We start from the raw sequence: 27,521 nt of genomic DNA on the forward strand, positions 1-27,521 counted from the left end.
TAGAGTGCATTGGGGCTGTATACGTTGTATTCTTCCTGGGAAATTGGTGTTCTTATCTTGGACACTTGTCCGCTTTTCTATATATATATATATATATATATATATATATATATATATATATATATATATATATATATATATTAAGAGTGCTTATCGAGCGAGTTGGACAGTATTTAACTTGTGCTCGTTAAAAAATTTTGTTGCTCGACTTCGTTGCTCATTAAGTTCGTTGCTCGTTAAGCTCGATGCTTTTCTCTTTGTTCGTTAAGCTCACTGAAATGTATAACTTATCTTAATTATAGGTAAAATCTATTAATACTATATAGAGCTTAATATAAACATAAATTAATAAATTTAACCAAAAAAATTACCAAAAGAACGTATGTCAAGGGTCATAGTTTGAGGTTGAATTTGAGATGTTCAAAATTTTGGGAACTAATTTAGAATGAGAGTCGTAGTTTAGGGATGAAATTAAAATGTTCAAAATTTTAGGCACCAATTTAAAATAAAAGTCATAGTTTGGGGTTATATGTTGCAATTAACTCACAAAAGTAATATGGAAACTATTAGTAGAACATATGCTTACACTTGTGGAATTCTTCAAGCTTGACCAAAATACATACATAAAATGACATTTAGACATTGTCCAAATACATTGCAAGTTTTAGGGTTCTTTATAACATAGTAAACGAGTAACATAATCTTACACAATTCGCGACCGAGTTAAGTTGATGTTGAATGACGATCGAGATCTCAGATTCGAACAACTAGCTACCAACAACATATGTTTCTTATATTAATCCATGGAGTTTCTTCTCATACTTTTCTGTCCTTGTCTCCGGAGGAGTTCTGTAATATGAGGGCACAGTTAGAGGGAAGAACATCTGTCTCACTCCTTCAGACTGTATAAAAGGAAGAACAATGCTTGATCCAACCTGAAACACAAAAAATACAAAAATGGTATTGGTAATCCATATATTTATATCATGTTTGCGGTTCGTTCCGCATAAAATCGTACGTCCATTCCTCTGTTTAGTAGGAAAACTGACCCAAAGGAGTTTAGCTGCATTCCACAGGCGTTTGGGAGAAGGAAACGGGAGTAACAATCGGCAAACACCGTATATCGCCATGGCCAAGAGATGAAACGCCAAGCTTAACGGCCGAGGCGATAAACCGGAGTGCACCGCCGATAGTCCATGTGCAAACACACCGAGTCTCAGATACCCTAAACATGACTGCTGAATGTGCTCGATCGCAGGATCAGACGAGGCGCTGAACATCTTCTGCATGACATTAGCCAGCGTGTTTATTGTAGATGACATCGGCTGCAAGATTAGAGCATTTTCTTCATTGTCCTTCACTTTCAAAATGCATATCAAACATGAAATTGCAGTAGTACCTTCCTCAGGACGTAAAAGGATTCGAGATATTCGTACGTCGATGATGCGTCGGATAGGTCGTGCAACGGTCTCAGAAGATCCCTGAGTAAAACAACATCCGATAACGCGACAGTCATTCCACCGCCGGTCAAAGCGTGCCGCATATTGAGTGCATCGCCGATCAGAAGTGCACCGGGAGTCGGTCGCGGACGAGCAGCCATGATTTTGTTTGCCATTACTCTTATGTTATCCTTCTCCTCTATTGCAGTTACAAAGGCGGTGCGCAGTTCTGGTATAACCTGAAATGTATGAACCATATTGTTAATCCAATCCGCAGATTCACCCAAATTCACCTGATGAATCAATTAGAGTAAGATCCAAATACCTTGGCAGCTACCAGGTTCTTCAAGTAATGGCTCATTTCACCATTGGAAAGAGAGGGTAAATTTTGACTAGGAACATCCACCATGCAGCGAATTTCAGTGCTGCTAATCGGATAAAACACTATAGGTGAAGGATCGGCTATTATAACACCTCCATAGTTTTCATTCGGAAGTTTACAGCCAGTCAGAACTAAACCAACAAAATAAGAGGGCACATCAACCTGCAGAAATAATCAAGACCTTTATATACACACAAATGGTGCTCCGATCTAGTGCGTTATTTTGTTGAGTCACCGACTATTAAAAGTTATAAAACGATTCAGATGATAGGGTATTGTTCCGTTGATTCTCCTACTATTAAAAGTTATAAAATGATTACACAACTATTCATATGTTCCAAAATCGTCTTTATTTATTAAAAAATTGATGGTCGTCTGAGATGGATGTTACCATGTTGATTGCAATATGATAAAATCATATTTTAATGATGTTTACACACCGTCATTTCTTTCAAGTACTCACTCGACGGAATAATGTTTCAAGCACTGACTCACAGTATAATGTAAAATGAAAGTCGATCCACAAAATACAACTCAAACGGTTATGGTATCAGATCTTATCGCATCTCAATCAACAAGTTAACGTCTGGTTCAAACAGCCGCCACTATTTTAACAGAAAAAAATAAGTTTGAAACACATGAATATATGAGAACTCAACAAAACAATGTATTATAGTCGAGTTATCATTTTATAAATTTTAATAGTAGGCGTTTAGGGTTGAGGGTCCGTATCTTTTTAATGGTTTTTAGAACCGGACCGGTTAGCGAACCGGTCATGCTACCGGTTCACTGGTTCAACCGGTCAAACCGATCCGACCGGTCGAAAGAACCGGACGACGTCATAATTATTTAAAAAATCAAATAAAAATACCAAAAATATTTAATAAAAAATAATTTTTTATATCACAAGTCATATTCAAAGCAAGTCATAACATATATAAGTTAAAAACCATAAAATCAAGTGAAACAAAATGATTCAAATTAACTACAACATAATATTTAAGATAAAACATATTAAATATTAAATATAATTATATAACTATAATTAAAAAATAAATTTAGGGTTAAAAAATCATTACAAAATGATATTGTTTGGTTTAATTTTTTTTAAAAACAATCTCACATGACTAAGAAACATAGAAGAACATCCCAAAAGTCTAAAGAGTAAAAATATGAGAACAAAATAATCTCACATTGCTAAGAAACATAGAAGCGCATCACAACTAACTTCTATAAATAATAGAGGTAATTTGGCATTCAAAATCATGGAGGCTTTTGGTGAGCATTGAGTGAACTATTCTTTCACTTCAATCAAGCTCGAATTTTAGGCTTCAATTGAGCTTCTAATTTTTTTTGAGTTCAAGCTTTTTTGAGTTCAAGTTTCAATATTATATTTCGAGTTTGAGTTGAACTTGATAATTTTTAGCTTGTGAGTTTGGGTTGAGTTGAGCTTACTTTTAAAGTTTTCAAGTTCGAGTCGAGCTCAGCAATACTCAGTTTTCCCCGATTTTTTCCGGATTTCAGTCGGTTCGATTCGAACGGTTTTAGCCGGTTCACTAATAGCGGTTTAACCAGTTTAAATTGAATCGGACTAAACAACGATTTCTGGTTGAACCGGCCGGTTCGATCCGATTTTCAAAACAGAGGTCACGGGATGTATATATAAATATATATATATGCTCAAAGCATAGAATTTGAAGCTTTTTTCACCTTGGGATTGCAGAGAGATCGTCTCAAATTCGACAAATAGCCGTTGCAGACGACGGTGAGCGGAGCGTACGCGGACAGCAGTCGATCACCACTCTTGTCTTTGTAGTGCACTCCTCTGACAGTCCCATTTTCTTCGATCAGGGACGTCACTGTCCCTTGTTCTAGACTTACACTACATTATCATCATACATATCATCAAACACATGAATTTTTGTGGCATCAAATGTTGAAATCGAATAAAGACCGAGACGAAGAAGATGAAATACTTGTGAAGAGATGCGGCTTTGTTCCTCAACCTTTGAACGAAACGACCATTGTGAAAGAGTCTTCCAGCCACATGGGACTGATAATTTTGCAGAGGAAAATTTATGGGGACTTCCTTTCTATCCTTGTATAGAACGTAACCCAGAATTCTCTGGGCATCAATCTCATCAACACAATCTGCAGTGCAACTGTAATTGTCAAAGAAACAACGATATATCATAACGCAGTCTAACACTAGCGTTGTAACGTTTTTCAAGATCACCGCGACACCATGAATCGAATCATAACATTATATCTTAAAATCTGCGGTTTTTCTTGTTTAATTACCCTGGAGGCCTAACTCAATCAACTTGAGGTATCCCCCCGGCATTAGAACTTCACCCATGACTCTGTTGGGCTCGTTTAAGTCCCTCTCGATCACTCGCACTCGACGTCCATCCTGCAACATGCAACCAAGTAAGTGTAACCTATACATATTGCGATGATGACACTATGACGCATGTATATATATATATATATACATATATTGTCATATTTGGACCTTTCCAAGAGAATAGGCAAGAGAAGCACCGGCGACACCAGCTCCGACGATGATGATATCCGTCGTCCCAAGAGCCTCAAAGTTTCCATTTTTGTTTCCACAATTCCCATTTGGAACCTCCATGGAAGCTGGTCTTTTAAGCTTTCTCAGTCCCCTAATTCTCACTAAAAATACAAGCTACAACACCTTCGACTCCGACTATATACTCCAGTCTCCATGATAACATATTTTGTGTAAATCACGTTCTTAATCCTCTAACATTTACCATCTTTCTGAAAAGATCCTAATTCAGTCAAAATAGTGTTCTGAATTATTTTGGTATGCGTGTTCTGACATTGACGATTGATTAACAAGTGGAGGATGCTTTATTTAATTCAACAAGTTACATGTCAGAATTTATACAGGTATGGCATGAATAATAATAATAATATATATTTTGAGAGAGTAATTAATAATATCAGCCTCAACCACCAATTCAGAGCCTACTTATTTAAATGAGCAATTTACGGTTATCGTCTTCGTTCATGCATGGCTTCTGTCGGTGTCAACTGGCTGTGAGTTTGACTAGCAAATGGCTTTTGCGTTGCATCAAGGGACAACCATCACCATCAAGCGGCTGCCACAAGTGGTGGATCCAAAAATAAGATAATATAAATAAAATTTTAAAATAAATATTATTAATAAAATAAGTAATTAATAAAAAAAAATTAGATTTTAAGATAAACATGATAAATTTTAAAATAGACATCATCAATAAAATAAATAATTAATATAAAAAAATTAGACTCTTCCCTTGGCTGCCACTGACTCGATTTAAATAACTTCTAATCGTGAATCAGAATATCTTATACCCACATCCATATCCATATCAATAATTAAAAGTTAGGGTAACTACATTATTGATCTCTTATTATTAATATTTTTTTAATAGTTTAAGAGTTAATTTTATTGTATGTCCTCAAAGTAGGACTCTCATTTTAAATTGGTCTCTAAACTTTTAATTATTTCAATTTCATCTCTAAACTATGATTATCATTCTAAATTAATCCTCAAACTTTTGAACATTTCAATTTCATCCCCAAACTATAACCTTCATTATGATAGCTAATGAGATCATCCATTCAATGTCAGAAGATCGGTTGGTTGGGGGGTATTGTTTTGAAGTTAAATTTTTCGAAGGCATATGATTGTGTTGGGTGGGATTTTTTGTTGATGGTTCTGGAGAAGTTGGGCTTCGGCAGGAAGTGGAGGGGATGGACTTTAGAGTGTGTTTCATCGGCTAAGGTTTCTGTTTTACTTAATGGGTCCCCCACTAAGGAGTTTTCTTTGAAGAAGGGGCTTCGTCAAGGTGACCCATTATCCCCGTTTCCTTTTATTGCTGTGACAGAGGCTCTTCATATGTTATTATAGGGAGGGTCGATGGGGAAGAATAGGATGGCTAGAGTAAGTTGGAGGAGGGTTTGTCTGTCTCGGGAGAAAGGAGGCGCTGGGTGATTGACTTAAAAACAAAGAATCAAGCTTTGTTGGCCAAGTAGAGTTGGAGATTTGGGTCGGAAAGAAAAGCACTATGAAGAAAAGTAATAGTTTCAAAGTATGGTAATCAGATAGATAATGGCCTTATGCATTGTTCGATGAGTAATAAGATGCCCTTGCTTCGGAAGGGTATTGTAAGGAATTGGTCTAGATAAGTGGGGTTGGTTTGTGGAAGATGGGAAAGTTATTATTTTTTGGATTGATTTGTGGTGTGGGAAAGAGCACCGAGGTGTTCTTTCCCTAGGCTGTACAGGCTAGCTATCGACGAAAGGATAAGTCTTGCAGAGGTGGTTCGGTGTAAGAAGGTTAGTGGGTTGGAAGAGGTTGATCATTTACTTGTAGATTGCTCGTTTGTTAGGGGCTTGTGGGAGTCCTTTGTCGAGTGGGGACGTAGCATGGGTTTTCAAAGTAGTTAGAGTCTTAGTTTACTGCAAGAGTAAAAGTGATTATTAAATCTAAATTTTTTAACTATCACATCGTCATTTTCGTGTTAACAATTAATAATTTGATTAAAATTATTTAAATAATTAAGTAATCTGATTGATAAAATTAAAGAATCAAAAATTGAATTAAAAATTTCATAATTAAATAATTATTAATGTAGTTTATCTTAAAAATTATCCTAAAATGCAAAGAAAAGCTTAATTTAACATTTTTTGTTCCAATTTTGAGACACATAAGATTAGTAGAATAATGACTTTATATCAATTTTATTATATATATATATATATAATCAAATTCATTTATGCTAATAATTCATTTTATATATTTAAATTTCTCAAATAAATGTTGTCTTTTTTTATAAAAAAAATGTTATGGTATGATTTAGGTAATAATTTTATGTAAATTTCCTTGAAAAATCACTTTACATTCACCAACAGATATTTTTCAAAAATAATTTTTATGCACTTTTTTTTTTATAAATTATGATAAATTACAAATTTGATAATCGAATTTTATTTTCTTATTTCACGGTTGTATTTTAAATCTTTTTATTTTTCTTATTAATCTTAATATATTAGGCTTTTTATCACTCGACTGTTAAATAGTTAACGACTTTAAAACGAGCAGTTATATAGATGCAAAACGATGTCGTTTTGATGAATTTTTTTTCAAATGATGTCATTTTTTAACGTCGTTAATTATTTAACGGCGGGGTGACCAAAATAAAGGAGAGATGTAAATTTCAGTGACCAAAAAATCTAATGTGATAAATTGAGAGAAGAAATTGAAAACTTTTAAAATTCAGTGAGTAAAAAGAGAGAGAAAGTAAATTTAAGTGATAAATTTTGTTATTTCCCCTAGAATTATTGCATTATATACGTTTTGGGAAATGTTTTCTTGGCTTCATAAATTATATAAAAAAATAGAACGTACCTACATCCATATAAGATCCCAATATTATAATGCCTTATTCGTTAACATATTTGTGCCATCTGGTACGAGATGACTCACTCTTTTTGTGCCATCTGGTACGAGATGACTCACTCTTTTTGTGCGATAAAAATGTAACAGAGGTACTTGTATTTTTTTAAAATGAATCAATATAGTCATCGTGTTATTTTTTCTGTTATCTAATGTGACTCTTTAATTAATATTTTTTATCGTTCATTATTTCAATACTAATTTGTCAGTTTACGATACTGACGTGACGGTCGACATTTTATCTGTCATGTTAGAGTTACTCTATCACACTAGAATGTTATGTCGTCACCATGAACTATCACATCAACATCGAGAATTGTTATGCCAATATCTTAATGGTCAACAACAAAAAATATTAGTTAAAAGTTCACATTTACTTTATTTTTTAAACTGAATGATAATATAAAAGAAAAAAATAATACTATAATCACATTGATTTTTTTTCTTCAAAAGTCCAAGGATCTCCCTTTTTGTCTTGTACAAAATTATATGAGTAAATTATAAATTTGGTAGCTAAACTTTCATACGATTCTCACTTTACTCATCGTACCTTTAAAATTTTCAATTTACTCACTCAAATTTATAAATTGAGTTTTTATATCTCTATCGTTAAACTTCTCATGCCGTTATGATATGCCTTAAAGAAATAATTATTAAAAGCCATTGATACTATATATATAAAAACTTTATTATAAAAAAGAACTGAAATTACATAGATATTATATGGTGGTCGATAAATCCACGAAGTTTCTTCTCATACTTTTCTGTTCTTATTATTGGCGGGGGGAGTCCTATAGTATGCAGGCACAGTTAGGGGGAAGAACATTTTTCTCACTCCTTCGGACCATATGAAGGGCAAAAGAATACTTAATGCAACCTGAAAAAGCAACACATGAAGAACAAGTTACACATTAGTATCGGTGTTCGTATCGTGTTCGTGTTGTATAAGAACTGTAGCGGAGATACCGACCCAAAGGAGTTTAGTTCCGTTCCACAAGCGTTTCGGAGTCGGGAACGGAAGTAACAGCCGGCCGACACCGTATGTTGCTATGGCGAGGAAATGAAAGGCTAAACCTAGCGGACGAGGCCATAAACCGGAGAGCATAGCCGAGACTCCATGTGAAAATGTCCCTCCAAGTCTCAAGTACCCAAAAAATGCATGCTGCACGTCTTGCATTGTAGGATCAGAGGATGCCCTGAACACCTTCTGTAGGACATTAGCCAGCGTGTTGATTGTAGACGACATCGGCTGCAATGCGGTTAAATCGCGAACGAAATCACGTCATTTTCTTCATCGTCGTTAACTTATATGGAACACGGAGTCTAGCTTACCTTCCTCAATGTGTAAAAGGACTCGAGATATTCGCAAACGGCGGATGCATCGGATAGATCATGCAAGGGTCTCAGAAGGTCCCTGAGTAGAACAACATCCGATAGCGCCACAGTCATGCCCCCTCCGGTTAAAGCGTGACGCGCGTTGAGTGCGTCACCGATCAAAAGCGCACCGGGAATCCGGCGCGGGGCGGCTGCCATGATCTTGTTCTGCATCACTCTTATGTTATCCTTCTTCTCTATTGCAGACACAAAAGCGGTGTACAGTTGAGGGAAAACCTGAAACGCAGAAATTTATGTCGGGGGGCTACGGACGTCGGATAAATGAATCGGATTTATAGATGTACCTGAGGAGCCACCCGAGTTCTCAAGTAATGTGCCATTTCACCACCGGAAACAGAAGGCAAATTCTGACTAGGAATGTCAACCATGCAGCGAAGTTCAGTGCTGCTAACAGGATAGAAGACGAAAGGCGAAGGATCTGCTATCACAACAGCTGCATAATTTTCATTCGGGAGCTTGCAGTTCATCAGAGGAAAAGCAACAAAATAAGAGGGGACCTCAACCTGCAGGAAAAAAAATCATCTTTACATTTTCTCAAACCATAATATGCTTCACAATTACAAATCAATTTGTCACCTTGGGGTCGCTGAGGGACCGTCTCAAATTCGAGAAACAACCGTCGCAGACGACAGTGAGCGGCGCGTAAGCCGTCAGCAGTCGACCACTCTTGTCCTTGTAGTGCACTCCTTTGACAGTCCCATTTTCTTCAACCAAAGATGTCACAGTCCCTTGTTCTTGACTCACACTACATCATCATCATCATCATCATACATATTAATCAAACACATGAATTCTCATGACGTCCAAATGTCGAAATCGAATAAAGAACGAGACGAAGAAGAAGAACTACTTGTGAAGAGATGCAGCTTTGCTCCTCAACTTCTGAACGAAACGACCATTATGAAAAGTTCTTCCAGCAACATGGGGATTAAATTGTTCAAGAGGAAAAGTTATGGGGGCTTCCTTTTCATCCATGTATATAACATAACCCGCTATTTTCTGAGCATCAATCTCATCAACACAATCTGCAAAAAATAACACCAAAACGTTATAACATAAGTCATCTAAATGTAGGGTTTTTTTTCTTGTTCAATTACCCTCCAGGCCTAACTCAATTAACTTGAGGTATCCCCCTGGCATTAGTACTTCGCCGACGAATCGGTTAGGCGCGTTTAGGTCCCTCTCGATCACTCGAACTTGACGTCCATCCTGCAACACGCAAGCGAATAAGTGTACGTATCGCGAATTTCAGAAGTTATATCAGAAATTTATAGATGTAACACATAAATATAGGGACCTTTCCAAGAGAATAAGCAAGAGCAGCACCAGCAACACCAGCACCGACTATGATTACATCTATAGTCCCACCAGCCTCATGATTTTCAGCTTCGTTTACACATTTTTCCCTTGGAAACTCCATGGGAGCTGGTCTTTTTAGCTTGCTCAGTCCCTTGAATATTACAAGGGAATTGTAGTAGTACAATGAAACAAGCCCCAAAAGAGAAGCTATGACAACACCTGCAACTCCAAGTACATTTTACTGCCCAGCCATTGATTTAAGAACAAGAAAATTATGGAAATGCACGGTGAGCATTTTCTTGGCTTTATTTATAGTAGGCTTGTATAACAGATAAGTGTATGAAGTTTTTATTATTATTTTTTTCAGTACCTAAAGTATTTTTTTGGTCTAATAAGTACCTAAAATTACCTTTTTAGTTAAAATATATACCTAAAGTTTTCAACTTTTTATCTAGGTACTTCAAATATTCTTTAATTAATATTACATGTCAACTTTTTAAAACTATAATAAATTTTTTTAAATAGTTTAAGTACTTATTTTGAATAAAAAACCTTGAACTACTTATTTTGGCAAAAAAATAATTTTAACTACTTATTTTATTCAAAAATATTTTAGATATTTAAATGAAAAAAAATATTCTTTTATGTACTTATATTTTATATAAGCCATTTAAAGTGGAACGTGGTGGACCACAATGGTGCTCTATCTCATTGTGTAAAATGTCACTGCAACCAAATGGCTGCAATTCTCTGCACGTTTTTAATCACTGTTGCATTTCCAGAACTATTGGGAAATATCTTCTTTATTGGGTAAAATACACCCCAAGTCACTTAATAATTAGTTGGTTACAAATGTCACATTTTTGCTAGAAATTATAGTTTTGTCACTCAATTGAAATACTATTATAAGCATGGCATTTTTCGTCAAATATTAGATAAAATGATAAATTATAAATTTGGTAACTGAACTTTACTCTCTCTCCTAATTCACTCATTGTATTTCGAATCTTTTCAATTTCCTCACTGAACTTAATACATTGGGTCTTTTTTTGTCACTCGGCAGTTAAATAGTTAACGACGTTAAAATGAGTTGTTCTATAGACGCAAAATGATGTCGGTTTGGTGAAAATTTTGTTTTCAAAAGAGCATCGTTTTTAACGCCTTCAACTATTTGACGACGGAGTGACCAAAATATGAGAGAGAATAAAGGCCAGTGATCAAAAAACCCAATGTATTAAGTTAAATGATAAAATTGAAAACTTTTAAAGTTTAGTGAGTAAAATAGGAGAGAGTAAAGTTCTGTGATGACATTTGTAATTTACCCTAGATAAAATAGTAATATAGTATGATATTTAAAACTTATATATTATTATTATTTTTGGTCTTAATTCATAATGAATTAATGAATCTGGCATTTCATATTTAAATTTTTTTTATCAATTTAATCCTTATTCTTCCTTTGAATTGATTATTTTTCTCACAGAAAAGTTATATTACTCTCCTGGTATAATAATAATTTAACAACTTGTAGCTGCTTTATGGTATAGTTATCCAATTGTTACTTTGATCCAGTAGCTTCGTTTGGTTTGATAGTATTACAAAAAGGACTAATTCGATATAATTATTACATATGAAGGGTTGAATTTATTGAATTATTTAGTACCTAAACTATCATTTTTGGTTTGTTTCAGCACCTAAACTTTAATTTTTTTAAAAAAAAATCATACTTAAACTTTAGTTTTTGTTTCATTTTAGTATCTCTGTTCAAAATTTAACATTAATTTTTGAAAAAAAATTGAAAGTTTAGATACTAAAACTGACCAAAACTAATAGTTTAGGTACTAAATGAATTAAGTTTTTAACGATGGGTGCTAAAATGAAACAAAAACTAAATGTTAGGTATGATTTTGAAAAAATGAAAGTTTAAGTTCTAAAACGGACCAAAACTGATAGTTTATGTACTAAACGCATTAAATTTTTAACGGTGGGTACTAAAATGAAACAAAAACCAAACATTTGGTATGATTTTTAAAAAATTAAAAGTTTAGGTACTAAAAAAGATAATTTAGGTACTAAGCATGTTAAATTTATAACGATGAGTACTAAAATGAAATAAAAACCAAACGTTAGATATGATTTGAAAAAAATTGAAAGTTTAGTTACTAAAATGGACCAAAACTGATAGTTTAGGTACTAAATGCAAAGTTTAACCTAAAATGTTTCACCATTATAAATCAATGGGTAAACTACACGTTTAATACCTAAACAATTATTTTTTCTGCTTTGATTCCTAAACTTTATTTATCTTCAAAATGATATCAAACGTTTAGTTTATGTTTCATTTTAGTACCCGATGTAAAAAAATTAGTGAAACTGTTGTACATGGCATTTGTTTGTGGGTAAATTACATCATTATCAATCAACTTTCTTCTCACTCCTATTTTTGGTCATTAAAGTTTAAAAATTATCAATTTAACTACTCAACTTTCTAATTGATCTTCTTTTAATCACTCTAATTTATTAATATATAATTAAAATAAAAAATATAAATTGAAAGTTGGAGTTATCAAATTAGTAGTAGTTTAAAAGTTAAGTAATTAAATTTAAAAAATTAAACTTTAATACCAAAATAGGAGTAAGAGGATAGTTTAATGATAAATAATGTAATTTACCCAAAAAAAATGTCACGCACATCAGTTCTGTTAAGTTTTAACTGTGAAGTACCAAAATGAAACAAAAAATAAACGTTACGTGTGATTTTGAAAAAAAAAGTAAAGACTAAGTATCAAAATGAGATAAAAATAATAGTTCGGACACTAAACGTGAAATTTATCCTAAATTGATGTTACCTTGGGGTAATAGAGGGATCGCCTCAAAAATCGAGAAACAACTATCGCAATCAATCAAATGTCAAATTTTTTAGATCATCGATGAAAAAGTTTAAATAATTTAAATATTTATTTTAACATAAATTACTTTAAGTATTTATTTTAATTTAAAAATAATTTTAAGTATTTATTTTGATAAAAAAATAATTTAGTTAGTTAAAAGATAAGTATATGCACCTGAAGTACAAGGACGTTTTGGACTACATGTCACTGCAACCAATGGCTGCAATTTTCTGCACGTTTTTAATCATTGTTACATTTCCAGAACTGTCGGGAAATATCTTCTCCATTGGGTAAATTACACCCCAAGTCACTTAATAATTAATTACTTTACAAATGTCACCTTTTTTTGCTAAAAATTATAATTTTGTCAATCAATTAAAATACTATTATAAACATCTCAATTGACATAATAATAGTTTTAATCTTTAAAATTTATACATTCTCTCGATTTCTTCCATTAATTTGATTTTTTTTCTGAAAGAAAAGTTATATTACTTTCCTGGTATAATAATAATAATTTAACAACTTCTTGTAGTTTTACGGTAGAATAAAATCATCCAAATGTTACAATGATCCAATGGCCTCGTTTATTTTGATAGTATCGCAAAAAGGACTAATTTGATAGAATTATTAAATATGAAAGGTTAAATTTATTGAATTATTTTAAATTAGAATTAATTAATATAATATATATGTTTTAGGGACCAAAAATGTTAAAATACCAAAAATATATTCGACGTTTGATTCAATTACAATGATAATGTAATATCCCTAAGGGGGCGTTATGTTCACGAAAAAGATTACTACTAAAGAGAATAATATTTTTCGGAATTGTATTTTTACGTTTGTTTCACGGAAAAAGATCATTATCATGTAAAAACGTGTAACCAATAGTAACATTTTTTTGTTAAATAGGTGAGAATATCATAACCTTCAAATTCTTAAGTAATATACAATTCCCACTACTCTGGACACAAATGTTCCTTGCCATTTCCGTACCGTCCTATATGTCATAAGATAATCCTATGTTAATATTTTTTTATTAATTTATAGCAAGTATAATATAATATTGGGTAAATTATACTATTTCTCATTGAATTTTATTCTCTCTCCTATTTTGTTCACCGTACTTTTAATTTTTTATTTTATTTTGCTCCCTGAACTTTACAGATTAAATCATTTTTGCTCACTCCTCCATTAACTTTTTAACGTTGTTATGACATGGCAAAAGCATCAAAACAACGTCGTTTCGAATCCTCTTCTTTCTCCCTATTGCCGTCCCCAACTACCACGTCATTTTTTCATTCCGTCTCAAAATTCATGGGTCAGTTCGTCTCAACTCCCATGAATCCGAATATGATGGTTGTTTCACCAAAAATCAATAACAACGATAATATAACACCCCTAAAATCAATTTGGTTTTTTCCCCGGTTTCTACAATTGAAAAAAATATTTTTTTGGTGATTATTTTTAATTTTTGAATCATTGAATAAGAATTCAGGATTAAATTAAAATAGATTGAAATCGAAAGGAATCCGGACTTAGTTTTGATACAGGATTAAATTGAAAGAATTGAGAATAAGATGGTGGCCATTTTACAAAGAAAATAAAAGTTTAAACTTTGTATGATTAATAACTCATTTTCCCTAAGTGATGAGTCATGTAATCTGTTGTCAGCTTTGTAAAATTTATCTTTTTTTTTTCTAATTTAGAAAAATGACCTATTTTGAGTGGTTTGGGCGATACTTCACTAGTGGAAACCTCGTCATTTTTGTACGGAGATGGGTCGAGTTGAGTCGAATTTTTGATTTATTCGATCTGATTTGAAAATTATAAATTCTATACTCAACTCAAAAAATATATATCTTTCATCCGATCTAGTTTTTTAGACAAAATCTAAACCCGATCAGACCTTAAATAATTTATTTATTAAAAATATCATTTTTATTCAATAAGAATAAGAATTTAATGGAAAGAAATAATATATGGATGTGTATTGTTACAATTATCCCTAACTATATAAGATAAAATTACAATTTTTTCGAGCCTAGTATTTTTCACCCTAAACTTGAACCCAATTCAACCCGAACATAACCTTAAAAAACCTGACCTGACTGACTTAAACCCTATTTAAAAAAAAAAAACCTGATAGGGTCAGAACTCGTCGAGTTTCAGGTCTTATGTCCATCCCTAGTCCTATCTGTCATTAGATGAATCCTAGGTTGATATTTTGTTTATTAATTTAAAGTGAGTATAATATAATACTTATTCAAAAATAATTATTTATTGATAAATATTTAACACGAAACAAACGATGCCAGTGGTAAATGAATTATTGTTATTATTTGAGATTTCAGGTTCGAGCACTAGGAATGTCAGCCGTGTGAGCATTCAATGTCAAATAATTAAGAGTTATCTTTAAACAGATACTACCTTCTTGAACTTACCCTATATTAATAAAAAAATAATAAATATTTATATATTTTTGTAAACATCATTTTTAAAGTTTAAACTCAAAATTTGAAGAGATAATAAAAATCTATTAATTATTAAAATTATTTAGTTTTTGTTTCAGTTTAATATTTAGATTTTTTTCCAGATTAGAAGGTAAAATTTCTAAGTTAGAATCATTTATTTTCAAACCCTAAATTTAGCGATTTATGTTGAAAATATTACGTCTGTAAATGAATTGAACGTTCAGCGAACCGTGCGGCCAGAAGTTCGTTTATGTTCGTTTATTTATTAAATGAACGAACATGAACAAGATTTTGCGTTCGTTTAATTAAATGAACGAACATGAACAAAGGGCTCGTTCGTTCATTTACTTTCGTGAACGTTCGATTGTATGTTCGTTCATTTATGTTCATTTATGTTCGTTCATTTATTTTCGAACATAAGGCAAGTTGAATATGTTACGAAGATTATTGAAGTTCTTTGGATTTCAAAAAGATTGTTTTGTTGAACAAATTAACTTTAAGACTTTATTATGTTCATATAGCTTATTTATGATGTATGTTTTTTGTCGTATTCGAACAAATTAACTCTAAAGTTACAGGTTATATTAATGAATTTTAAGTTGTTATTCTTGTTGTTTACTTTTTTTTACATTCGTTTGTTGTGTTCGAATAAGTTTTTTTTGTGTTTGTATTGTTCGTTTATGAATGAACATGAACAAATTATATTCCTTAATGAACGAACATGAACAAAAAAAATTATGTTCGTTTATTTATTAAATAAACGAACATGAACATACCTCCGTTCGTGTTCGCTCGGTTCGTTTACAGGCCTAGAAAATATTCAAGTTTAATCTATCCGATGAATTTAAAGATCATTAATGGCTAAACTACACTAATGGTCACTGGTGTTTGAGTAAATTTTTGTTTCTCCCACTGAAGTTTCAAAAGTAACAGACTGATCACTAATGTTGAAAATGGTCACTCACCATTACTTATGTTAAATTGATAACATGACAGTCTTAATAAAAAGGTTAATATTTAGTTTTACCCTTAAATTGTTGCTGAAACACTAAATAAGTCCTTAAACAATGATTTTATATCTAATTTATCCCAAAAGCTTTCTAATTTATAGTTTTTTTAAAAACACCCCACCACCACAATTATATTCAAACCACCTTTATTACAGAACGACACAAAGTATTAAATGGACTTTTTCCATTAAAGACAAATACATGAGTATTTAAAGCCATATATTCGATTAGTTTTAATGTAAACATAATGCTTTTGAGATGGTTTTCGTTTTGTAAGGAAATTGCAAATTATAAAGCTTTTGGGATAAATCAAGTATAAGATCATTATTTAAGAACCTATTTGATGTTTTAGCAATTATTTAGAGATAAAACTAAGTATTAACCTTTTTATTAAAGGTGCCACATCATCAATTTAACAGAAATGATGGTGGAGTGACTATTTTGTTACAAATCAATAATGTTAGTGACTAATTTGTTACTTTTAAAACTTCAGTGATAAAAACAAAAACTTACTCAAATATTAGTGACCATTGGTGGAATTTACCCTTAATGAATTTTTTGTTACATGAACCGATTAACTTTGATACATACACCTACAAGATACATTTAAAGGAACACGAACATGTTCAAAACAAACACAAACACATCCTTATTAGTTCAACCCGGGTTTATTTACAGCTTGATTTATTTACACCCTTGTGTGTTTAGGGGAGTCCTATAGTACGCGGGCACAGTTAAGGGCAAGAACATTTGCCTCACTCCTTCAGACCATATAAAGGGCAAAAGAACGCTTGATGCAACCTGAAAAACAATAAGTATGGAAATGAGTATTAAATTGCGGTCACAACGTAGTGTAACGGTCGTATCGTAACGTTTTCCAAGGTTAACGTACACCAAAACCGTTGGGGCGCACGATAGTAGGATTCTTTGGGTGCACGATAGCGGGTCTATCGATCTCTGAGAATTCCGATCGCTTTTCCGGCGATTCCCTTCTGTTCTTCTCAGTAGTTAACTCTTTTTAATCAAATCCTCCCTTTCCACGAGTCCTATGATGGACTGGAGGAAGTTATTCGGGGGAACACAAGGCCAAGATCTCGATTTCTATCCTCCGAAGTCTCTCGAAGGTAAACTGATCGTCCTCCCTCCTCCTGAGATTTTAGAAGACGGTATTTCCGAATGGAAACTATCGTTAGTGGGATAAATTCTCGGGGTTTCTCCTAGCTTTGCCATAATCCAACGAATCTTAAACACTCTATGGAGCAAAGCACTTAAGGGTTCCCGATTACAGGTCAGTACAACAGGTAACAATCTGTTCATATTCTCCTTCTCTTATGAAAATGCTATGAATTGGGTGATTGAGAATGGTCTGTGGCATGTGCATAATAATCCCTTAATTCTAAGGAAATGGGAACCAAATCTTAAAACCCTAAGCTTTAATCTGTCAAAAATTCCAGTTTGGATTCATTTGTTCAATATCCCCCTCGAGCTTTTTTCTAGAACTGGAATTAGCTATATCGCCAGTGCCATAGGTGTCCCCATTTCCATGGACACTATAACTGCGTTTAAATCCAGATTGAAATTTGCTAAAGTATGTGTCGAAATTGGGGCTAATGATAAAATTCCTAATTATGTTGATGTTATGCTTAAAGATGGACAAACCTCATCGGTTCTAGTTGAGGTTCCTTGGCTACCTCAAGCTTATAGAAAGTGTAATGTTTTCGGTCATAGTGAAAAAGGGTGCGTGAAACCAATCCCTTCATCTATTGTTAGCCAAGTTTGGAAACGAAGAGAAACTTCTGGTTCTAACTCTAAATCCCCTGTAGTGGAAGGAATTGAAGCTTTACAGGATCCTAATATTACTAACAATGTCCCTGTTGTCTATCCTGCCATAGTTGCTGAAATTTCCCCTATTCATATAGGGGAATGTTCTGTTATTGCAGCAGCAAATAAGGGTTCTGATCTTCCCTCTGCTGTTGCTTCTGACCTTAATAAACTATCAGCCCAAACAAAACCTTTCCATGTTAACTCTTCTACTGTTAATTCCTCTAGTAATTATCTAAACTCTGATGTTAAAGTTTCAAATTCCTCTATAACTGATGGGTTTAATTGTGATAAAAGTAGCATTAGCAATGAGATACAATCTGCTATTACTGAAAATAAATTTGCTTCTAATATTTCTAGTGTCTCTGCTGTTGTAAATCCTAAAACCATTTCTAAAAACATTGAAATTTTAGAAGTTGTTTTTAAAAAGTGTAGAGGAAGACCTCCAAAGGCTAATTCTAAAGTCCCTCTCGCTGGTTCTAAAAACAGATTCGAGCTATTAACCTCTGTTGATGACATCCCTACATCCCTAGATAACCAACAAAGAAAAGTAAGAACTGATTATTTGGGAGTAGCAAATCTGGTAAATTAAATAAAATCAAAAAAGAAAGACCTAGTTGAAAAGTCTAAAAGTCTAAATATGGGGGGTGAAATGGGATCTTCTCATTCTCAATGAATTTAAGCTTTTGGAACATAAGAGGACTTAACAATCCTCTCAAACAAGAAAAAGTGATTCATAGAGCTTCTCAGAATAAAGTAGACGTTTTATGCTTATTGGAGACTAGAGTTAAAGCTGAAAATTCTGAGAAAAATTTAAATTCTAAATTCCCAAATTGGAATGTATGTTCTAACTACGACTATGCTATTAATGGTAGAATTTGGCTGCTTTGGAAAAAAGGTCTTGATTTCAATGTTATTTTTGTTTCTGACTAAATTATCACTGTTAAGGGCTCCTACAATGGTTCCACTTTTTTCTTATATGCTATTTATGGTAGCAACGATGGAATTGTTAGGAGGCAATTATGGCACCAATTAAAACATGTAAATTCTTCTGTTTGTCATTTCCTCTGGATAATTGGTGGTGATTTTAATACTTTCTTACAGTCTTATGAAAGTTCTGATCATGATTTTCTCGGTCACTATATTACTGCTGATATGAAAGATTTCCAAGATACTATTCAAGAGTTAGATCTTCTTGATCACCCTTTCTTTGGTCCTACTTTCACTTGGAGTAACAAGCAGAAGGATTTTTTCCTTGCTAGGAAGCTTGATAGGGTTCTAATTAATTCTTACTGGGCTTCTTCCTTTCCTCTCTCTTTTGTGGAATTCCTAGCTCCTGGTATCTCTGACCACTGTATGGCTATTGTCAACCTTGCCAAAGAGTCCCCTTTTAATAGACCTAAACCGTTCAAATTTTTTTAATTTTTGGTCTGTTCACCCTTACTTCTTGAATGTTGTGAGGAACTCCTGGCTCCCTAATACTCCTGGTAATGCTATGTGTGTCCTCTTTACTAAGCTTAAAAGACTCAAAGAAGCCCTTAAAGAGTTTAACAAAGAAAATTTCAATAACCTCCCTAATAAAGTGAAAGTTAAAAGAGCGGAGTTGGAATTGCAACAACTCCGCACCTTAAAAGGAGATTATCATTCAAGATGAGCTGAAGACTCTTGAAGAAGCTGAAAATTTGTTCCTTAAACAAAAGGCAAAAATTCAGTGGATTAAAAATGGTGATAAGAACACTAAATTCTTCCATTATATTCTTTCTTTTAAGAGCAAGAGAGACACCATTCGGGTTCTTATTTGATGATAACGGCAATCGTTTGGAATCTTACGATGATATGGCTAAGGAAGTTACTTCTTCCTTTTCTAACTTGCTTGGATCTGTTGACAACGGAGTTAAAAGCATTGATCCTTCTTCCCTTAAAGAGCTGTTGAATTTTTCTCTCCCTTCCGATGCTGCTTCTGCTCTTGTTAAGGACATTACTAATAAAGAAATCCAAGATGCTTTTTTCAGCCAAGGGAACGATAAAGCCCCTGGCCCTGATGGTTATTCTCCCTATTTCTTCAAGAAGGCTTGGTCTATTGTGGGAGACGACGTTTTGGCTGCTGTTAAGTATTTTTTTCATAACAACTTCATGTACTCTGGATTTAATTCCACTGTCATTGCCCTTGTTCCCAAAGTTCCAAATCCTCGAGTTGTTAAAGATTACATACCTATCTCCTCTTGCTCAGTTTTTTACAAAGTCATCACTAAAATTTTAGTTAAAAGATTGGCGGTTATCCTCCCTGATATTATCTCTTTAAACCAAACTGCCTTCATCAAGGGTAGGAGCATTGTTGATAATACCCTTCTCGCCCAAGAATTGGTCAAAGGTTATGGTAGGAAATCTATTTCTCCTAGATGTTCCATGAAGATTGACCTTCATAAGGCTTTTGACTCCCTCCATTGGGACTTTATTTCCTCTATTCTCAAAGCCCTCAATCTTCCTCCAAGATTTATTGCTTGGATTGAGACTTGTTTCACTCAAGCTAGGTATTCCATCTCTTTTAAAGGCTCTCTTATTGGTTATTTTAAGGGAGCTAGGGGATTAAGGCAGGGTGATCCTCTTTCCCCTACTCTTTTTGTCCTTGCCATGCATGTTTTATCTAATATGCTTAATTTGGCTGCTGCCAAAGGAGTGTTTGGTTACCACCCAAAATGTAAAAGGATTGGCCTTACCCATCTTTCTTTTGCTGATGACTTAATGATCTTCTGTAAGGGTAATCTGACTCTATTATGGGTGTCTTAAGTGTTCTTGACATTTTTTATGAAATCTCTGGGCTCCACCTAAATTCCTCCAAATGTGAAATATTTTCTGCTGGCTGTTCTCTTAGAGCAGTGGACCTATTTCAACATATTTCTGGGTTCAAAAAATGTTGCTTACCTGTGAGATACTTAGGTATTCCCCTGGTTACTCGTAAACTTACTGAGAAGGATTGTGTCGTGCTTATCGAAAAAATTAAACAGAGGCTTCACCATTGGTCTGCTAGAATTTGAGCTACACTGGCAGACTTGAACTTATTCGCTCTGTCCTTTTCAGCATCTCGAATTATTGGTGCAGACAGTTTATCCTTCCTCATTCTATTCTTGCCAAAGTGGACCAACTCTGCTCCAGATTTTTCTGGAAAGGTGACGACAAGCCTGCCAAAGGTGCTCGAGTAAGCTGGGATTTTATCTGCTTCTCTAAAGCGGAAGGTGGACTTGGCCTAAAGAACACTAAAATCTGGAACAAAGCGTGTTCTATTGATCTTATTAGGAAAATCTTAGCGGGTCATGGCTCGCTTTGGATGGCTTGGTTAAAAACTTATGTTTTCAAAGATCAAGATTTTTGGAATTTTGTTGCAGGTTCTAATGTGAGCTGGAGTATTAATAGACTTCTTAAATTGTGTCCTACTGCCCTCATCATCTTCTCCTCTTCAAGTTCTCTTGGACAAAGAGATATTTGGGAGGCTATCCGTATCAAAAGGGAGAAAGTTCCTTGGCATAATCTTATTTGGTTTCCCATGCACATTCCTAAATTCAGTTTGATTGCTTGGATGTCTTTGTTAAACAGATTACCAACTAGAGATCGGCTGCTCAAAATAGGAATTTCAACAGACGGGACCTGTGTTAACTGCAGAGACGAACAAGAATCAAGAAACCATATTTTCTGCCAATGCACTCCTGCTGTTCGACTTTGGAGCTCTGTCCTATCGCTTAATGGTATGAAGAATGCTTCCTCAACTTGGGAAGAAATGGTAAATTAGGCTTCTTCAACTTGGAAAGGGAAATCCTTACTCACCACAATTCTAAAGCTTTCTTGGACAACCTATATTTACACATTGTGGGAGGAAAGGAATCACAGAATCTTCAAAGACCGTCACAGATCTACAAATGAATTGCTCAACGTTATTATTGAAGCTGTGCGAATCCAACTTAAGGGTAAAAATATTAATAGAGCTGATAGAATTAATTCTAACCTTTGTAATGCATGGGGGTATTACTTAATTAATCTTTGCTTTTGTAACAGTTGTGTATAATTCTTTTGTATTGTTTGATTGATTGTTTTGTAGCAGAATACTGTTCTTTGGATAATAAAATTTGATTTATCCAAAAAAAACCGTATTCGTCGTATAAAATCATAATTATTTTTAAAAAATGAATCGCATCGAAACGTTCATAACACCCGCAACTGCGATTTAGTACTAATTAAGAAGTGTTTAGCAGAAAATACTGACCCAAAGGAGTTTAGCTGCATTCCACATGCGCTTGGGAGATGGTAATGGGAACAACAATCGGCAAACACCGTATATTACCATGGCAAAGAAATGAAACGCCAAGATGAACGGACAAGGGCATAGACCGGAGAATGTATCCGCTACTCCATCCGCGAATACGCCTCGTCCGAGTCTCAAGTACTCGAAACATGCCTGCTGTATGTTCTCCGTTACCGGATCCGACGGGGCACTGAACACGAGCTGTAGGACGTTAGCCAATGTGTTTATTGTCGACGACATCGGCTGCACGCAATCAAAGTGCCAAAATTACACTATTTCTTTCGAAATTTATGCAGAGCAAATAGCCATTAAGTCTAGCTTACCTTTCTCAGATTATAAAACGACTCGAGGTATTCGCAAACGGCGGATGCATTGGATAGATCATACAAGGGTCTTAGAAGATCCCTAAGTAAGACAACATCGGATAGTGCAAGTCATCCCTCCTCTGGTTATAGCATGCCGCATATTGAACGCATCTCCGATCAAAAACGCACCCGAAGTCGGGCATGGAGCGGCAGCCATTATTCTATTCGCCATTACTCGTATGTTTTCCTTCTCTATTGCAGATAAAAAGGATGTCCGAAGTTCGGGAAGCACCTGAAATGTACAAACCATATTGTTATCCCACATGATGCATACAATTGGCCTAATGAATTAGTAAAAGAAAGGCCAATACATAACCTTGGGAGCCACCAGAGTTTTCAAGTAATGTGCCATTTCACCATCGGAAACCAACGGTACATGTCTACTAGGTATATCGACCAAGCAACGAGTCTCGGTGCTGCTCAGGGGATAAAATAAGATCGGTGCCGGCTCTGCTAATATAAGTTCTCCATAGTGTTCATACTGAAGCTTACAGTTGGTCAGGACTAAGCCAGCAAAATGAGAAGGGATGTTGCAGAAATATACAAGACCTTTACACACACACACATATACATATATATACACTTCCTAAGCCATTTCTCACCTTGCGATTGCAGAGAGACCGTCTCAGATTCGAGAAACAACCGTCGCAGACGACGGTGAAAGGAGCATGAGCCGTCAGCAGTCGACCACTCTGATCCTTGTAGTGCACTCCTTTGACAGTCCCATTTTCTTCAATCAGAGATGTTACAGTCCCTTGCTCTAGACACACACTACATCATCATCATACATATCATCAAACACATGAATTTTTGTGACATCAAATGTTGAAATCGAATGAAGATCGAGACGAAGAAGACGAACTACTTGTGAAGAGCTGCAGCCTTCTCCCTCAACCTCTGAACAAAACGACCATTGTGAAAGCACTTTGCAACCACATGAGGCTCAAACTTTCGGACAGGGAAAGTAAACGTGGCATCCTTTCCATCCTTGTACACAACAGGTCCCAGAGCTGGTTGAACATCAATACCATCTAAACAATCTGCAGAGCCAAAAAAAATCGATGTCATACCGCAACCGCTATTTAAACCTCAATCAACTTGAGGTAGCCTCCCGGCATTAGACATTCGCCGGCGATTCAGTCCGGCGCGTTTAAGTCCCTCTCGAGTACGAGCACTCGACGTCCGTCCTGCAACATGTACCTACTGAAATGAGTCACGAGTCATGACATTTATGTACATATTAGACGGAACATTTATATTCCGATTTCAGACCTTTCCAAGAGCATAGGCAAGGGCGGCACCAGCGACATCGACACCGACTACGATAATATCTGTAGTCCCAGCAGCCTCGTGATTTCCATTTTTGTTTACTGAGCTTCGCTTTGGAACCTCGATGGAGTTTAACACTGAAGAAGAAGAGAACAAAAGAAAGGGGAGCAATGAGTCAGTGACCATAAATCAATGACCATAATGTAATACTTTTTTATGATCATCAACAAAGAAGTAACATTTCGGATTGTCAATTGAAAATACTATAAAGAATATAATATGTTCAATTGCGCCCGTTCGTCGTCTCTTAGACTTTCTCACAAGGCATACATATTCATTAAATTTTTAGATATGATAATATTTATTTTCTATTGAAATTAGCCAATAGTCATCATTTTAACGTCCAATTTAAGCAACCGTCATTTTTTTCATGAAAAATGATGAGTTTGGAACATAATGAATAATCGGGTGACTATTATATAACTCTTAATAGTTGAGGGACTTAACAAAGCAACATTCTACCGTCAGAAGATCATTTTGAGACCATTTGTATACTTTATCATTTTTTTATTAATGTAAAGTTATTACAAATGATAATATATATTATAAATACTCTCAATCATTTAATAATAAACGTCGAATACCGTGCAATCAGTAATGCTCGAATTCGGTTAATTAATTTAACTTGGTTGTTGAGATGGCTATCTTTTAGTAATGTATAATAATATAGACAACCAAATTAATTCTAATATTTTAGTTTTTTTTATTATACATTATTAAGAAAAAGTCGTCTCAACCATAATTTTTTTTTGACTGAGATAACATTTGGAATATTTGAATGTGTGTAATTATAAAATCCGATTAATAGGTTAATTAAAATATTAAATTAGCATTAATTTTTCGTTTGGCTTTTATATGAAATGGTCAATATTGGACTGACATTAGGTTGTGTAATGATTCTGTACTCATTAAACCACCTAGTAAAAGGGAGTGTTGTTTTTTCGAGAAATTCAGAGTTCGAACAATTACGTTTACAGATTACTAAAATGATGAGAATCGATCGTAACATAGAATGCAAATAGAAGCATGGTGTAACTAATGTAATACAAATACAAAACATTATCAAACCTACTTAATAAGCTAAGTAGTAATACATAAGGAATGATTATGCCTCGAGTCGAATTTGAGTTTAATCGATGAGAAATCGGTATATAGGTCTCTTGGCTCGAATTTGAGTTTCTTCTGGGACTTTTCGGTCCTAATTATTACCAGGGGGAGTTCAATAGTATGCAGGCACAGTTAGTGGGAGGAACGTTTGTCTCACTCCTTCAGACCATATGAAGGGCATAAGAGCACATGATGCAACCTGGAAACAACACATGAAGAACAGTTAGCACATTAGTATTGGTAGATGAAATAGTCGACATGACGATTCGTATGTTCGTATCACGTTCGTGTTATATAAGAACTGTAGCGGAGATACCGACCCAAAGGAATTTAGCTGCATTCCACAAGCGTTTCGGAGTCGGAAACGGAAGTAACAACCGGCCGACGCCGTATATTGCCAGGGAAATGAAATGAAATGCCAAGCTTAATGGATGAGGGCATAAACCAGATAGCATTGCTGATAGTCCATGCGCAAACACACCTCCAAGTCTCAAGTACCCGAAACATGTCTGTTGCATAGCCTTCATTGCGGGATCGGACGGCCCCCTGAACACCTTCTGTAGGACATTAGCCAGTATGTTGATCGTGGACGACATTGGCTGCAAACAAATTAGATCGTTTTCATTCAGTGTCGTTCGCTTCCGAAACGTAAACGAACAACGAAGTCTAGTTTACCTTCCTCAGTGTATAAAAGGACTCGAGATATTCGCAGACGGCGGATGCATCAGATAGATCATGCAAGGGTCTCAGAAGATCCCTCAGCAAGACGACATCAGATAGCGCAACCGTCATTCCTCCTGCGGTTATAGCGTGTCGCATATTGAATGCGTCGCCTATCATAAACGCACCGGGAGTCGGGCGCGGAGCAGCGGCCATAATTCTAATCGGCGCCGTTCTTATGTTGCCCTTCTTCTCTGTTGCAGCAATGAAGGCAGTGTACAGTTCAGGAGGTACCTTGGGAGCCACTTGAGTCCTCAAGTAATGGGCCATTTCACCATTGGAAACAGAAGGTACATTTTGACTCGGAACGTCCACCAAACATCGGATTTCGGTGCTGCTAATGCGGTAAAAAAGGATCGGTCCAGGCTCTTCTAATATGAAAGTTGGGTAATTTTCATTCGGAAGCCTACAGTTGGTCAGGACTAAACCAACATAATAAGAAGGGATATCAACCTGCAGACATAATCAAGACCTTTACATATATATATATATATATATATTCTCAAAGCATAGAATTCAACAAGACTTGCTAAGAGTTTTTCACCTTGGGGTAGCAGAGGGATCGCCTCAGATTCGAGAAGCTACCGTCGCAGACAACGGTGAGCGGAGCATAAGCCGACAGCAGTCGACCACTCTTGTCCTTGTAGTGCACTCCTTTGACAGTCCCGTTTTCTTCAATCAGAGATGTCACAGTCCCTTGTTCTAGACTCACACTACATCATCATCATACACATGAATTTTTGTGACATCAAATGTCGAAATCGAACAAAAATCGAGACGAAGAGGATGAAATACTTGTGAAGCGATGCAGCTTTGTTCCTAAATTTTTGTACGAAAAAACCATTACGAAAGGTTCTTCCGGCCACATGGGACTCAAACTTTTGCAGGGGAAAAATTATGGGGGCCTCCTTTCCATCCTTTTGTAGAACAAAACCCAGCATGCGTTCAGCTTCGATCTCATCAACACAATCTGCAGTGCCAACATTCAATGTAATAACACGATAAAATGGTCCTTAAGCTATTGAAATGTAGGATTTTTTTATTGTTTAATTACCCTCGAGGCCTAACTCGATTAACTTGAGGTATCCCCCTGGCATCAGACCTTCTCCGGCCATTCTCTCCGGCGCATTTAAGTCCCTCTCGATCACTCGCACTCGACGTTCATCCTGTAACATGCATGCAAATAAGTGTAAATCGTACTACGGACCGGAAATTATATTAGAAATTTAGGGACGTAAATGTATGGACCTTTCCAAGAGAATAAGCAAGAGCAGCTCCAACAACTCCAGCACCGACTATGATAACATCTATTGTCTCACCAGCCTCATAATTTTCAGTTTTGTTTACACATTTTTCCTTCGGAAACTCCATGGAAGCTGGTCTTTGCAGCTTTCTCAGTCCCCTAAATCTTACTAGAGAATTGTAGTACAAGAAAACAAGCCCCGATAGAGAAGCTATAACACCTGCAACTCCAACTATGTAATGGTCACCCATGGAATCAAGAACAAAAGAATTATGG

At 35.0% G+C, this 27,521-nt stretch overlaps 2 protein-coding genes and 1 pseudogene across 4 annotated transcripts; all 3 read right to left on the reverse strand.

Annotated features, from left to right (window-relative positions):
* Window positions 1-596: 596 nt before the first annotated feature.
* On the reverse strand, window positions 597-27,508 carry LOC120183196 (squalene monooxygenase SE2-like). 3 transcript variants are annotated; one of them, XM_039187934.1, is made up of 8 exons: window positions 27,251-27,508; window positions 27,057-27,168; window positions 26,798-26,972; window positions 26,547-26,715; window positions 25,958-26,455; window positions 25,603-25,881; window positions 17,121-17,167; window positions 597-888 (listed from the first exon to the last, which is right to left on the reverse strand). In XM_039187934.1, exons 1-8 carry the CDS (start codon window positions 27,494-27,496, stop codon window positions 792-794), a joined length of 1,623 nt encoding a protein of 540 aa, XP_039043865.1. In that variant the 5' UTR covers window positions 27,497-27,508; the 3' UTR covers window positions 597-791. The 3 variants fall into 3 exon arrangements, with proteins under 3 accessions (XP_039043865.1, XP_039043866.1, XP_039043867.1); XM_039187935.1 differs by lacking the exons at window positions 17,121-17,167; window positions 25,603-25,881; window positions 25,958-26,455; ... (2 more) ...; window positions 27,057-27,168; window positions 27,251-27,508 and adding exons at window positions 1,050-1,325; window positions 1,400-1,678; window positions 1,765-1,983; ... (2 more) ...; window positions 4,123-4,234; window positions 4,337-4,711 and having other exon boundaries at window positions 597-935; XM_039187936.1 differs by lacking the exons at window positions 597-888; window positions 17,121-17,167 and adding an exon at window positions 25,291-25,481.
* On the reverse strand, window positions 7,958-10,256 carry LOC120183198 (squalene monooxygenase SE2-like). Its single transcript, XM_039187937.1, has 8 exons — window positions 9,987-10,256; window positions 9,787-9,898; window positions 9,540-9,714; window positions 9,266-9,434; window positions 8,974-9,192; window positions 8,627-8,905; window positions 8,265-8,543; window positions 7,958-8,171 (listed from the first exon to the last, which is right to left on the reverse strand). Exons 1-8 carry the CDS (start codon window positions 10,107-10,109, stop codon window positions 8,049-8,051), a joined length of 1,479 nt encoding a protein of 492 aa, XP_039043868.1. The 5' UTR covers window positions 10,110-10,256; the 3' UTR covers window positions 7,958-8,048.
* LOC120183190 lies at window positions 21,968-24,301 on the reverse strand (annotated as a pseudogene).
* Window positions 27,509-27,521: the final 13 nt, after the last annotated feature.

Source organism: Hibiscus syriacus, unplaced genomic scaffold (genome assembly GCF_006381635.1).
Source record: "Hibiscus syriacus cultivar Baekdansim isolate YM2019G1 unplaced genomic scaffold, ASM638163v2 tig00112740_pilon, whole genome shotgun sequence".
Lineage (NCBI taxonomy): Eukaryota > Viridiplantae > Streptophyta > Magnoliopsida > Malvales > Malvaceae > Hibiscus > Hibiscus syriacus.

Excerpts from the sequence above, each read along its gene's own strand:
- LOC120183198 (XM_039187937.1), bottom strand. The coding sequence starts at position 10,109 with ATGGAGTTTCCAAGGGAAAAATGTGTAAACGAAGCTGAAAATCATGAG. Across the intron at positions 9,435-9,539 it reads AAAGCTGCATCTCTTCACAA|TGTGAGTCAAGAACAAGGGA; the intron begins GTAGTTCTTCTT and ends ATGATGATGTAG. Across the intron at positions 9,193-9,265 it reads GGTCCCTCAGCGACCCCAAG|GTTGAGGTCCCCTCTTATTT; the intron begins GTGACAAATTGA and ends TTTTTCCTGCAG.
- LOC120183196 (XM_039187934.1), bottom strand. The coding sequence starts at position 27,496 with ATGGGTGACCATTACATAGTTGGAGTTGCAGGTGTTATAGCTTCTCTA. Across the intron at positions 26,456-26,546 it reads GATCCCTCTGCTACCCCAAG|GTTGATATCCCTTCTTATTA; the intron begins GTGAAAAACTCT and ends TTATGTCTGCAG. Across the intron at positions 25,882-25,957 it reads CCTTTTATACACTGAGGAAG|CCAATGTCGTCCACGATCAA; the intron begins GTAAACTAGACT and ends ATTTGTTTGCAG.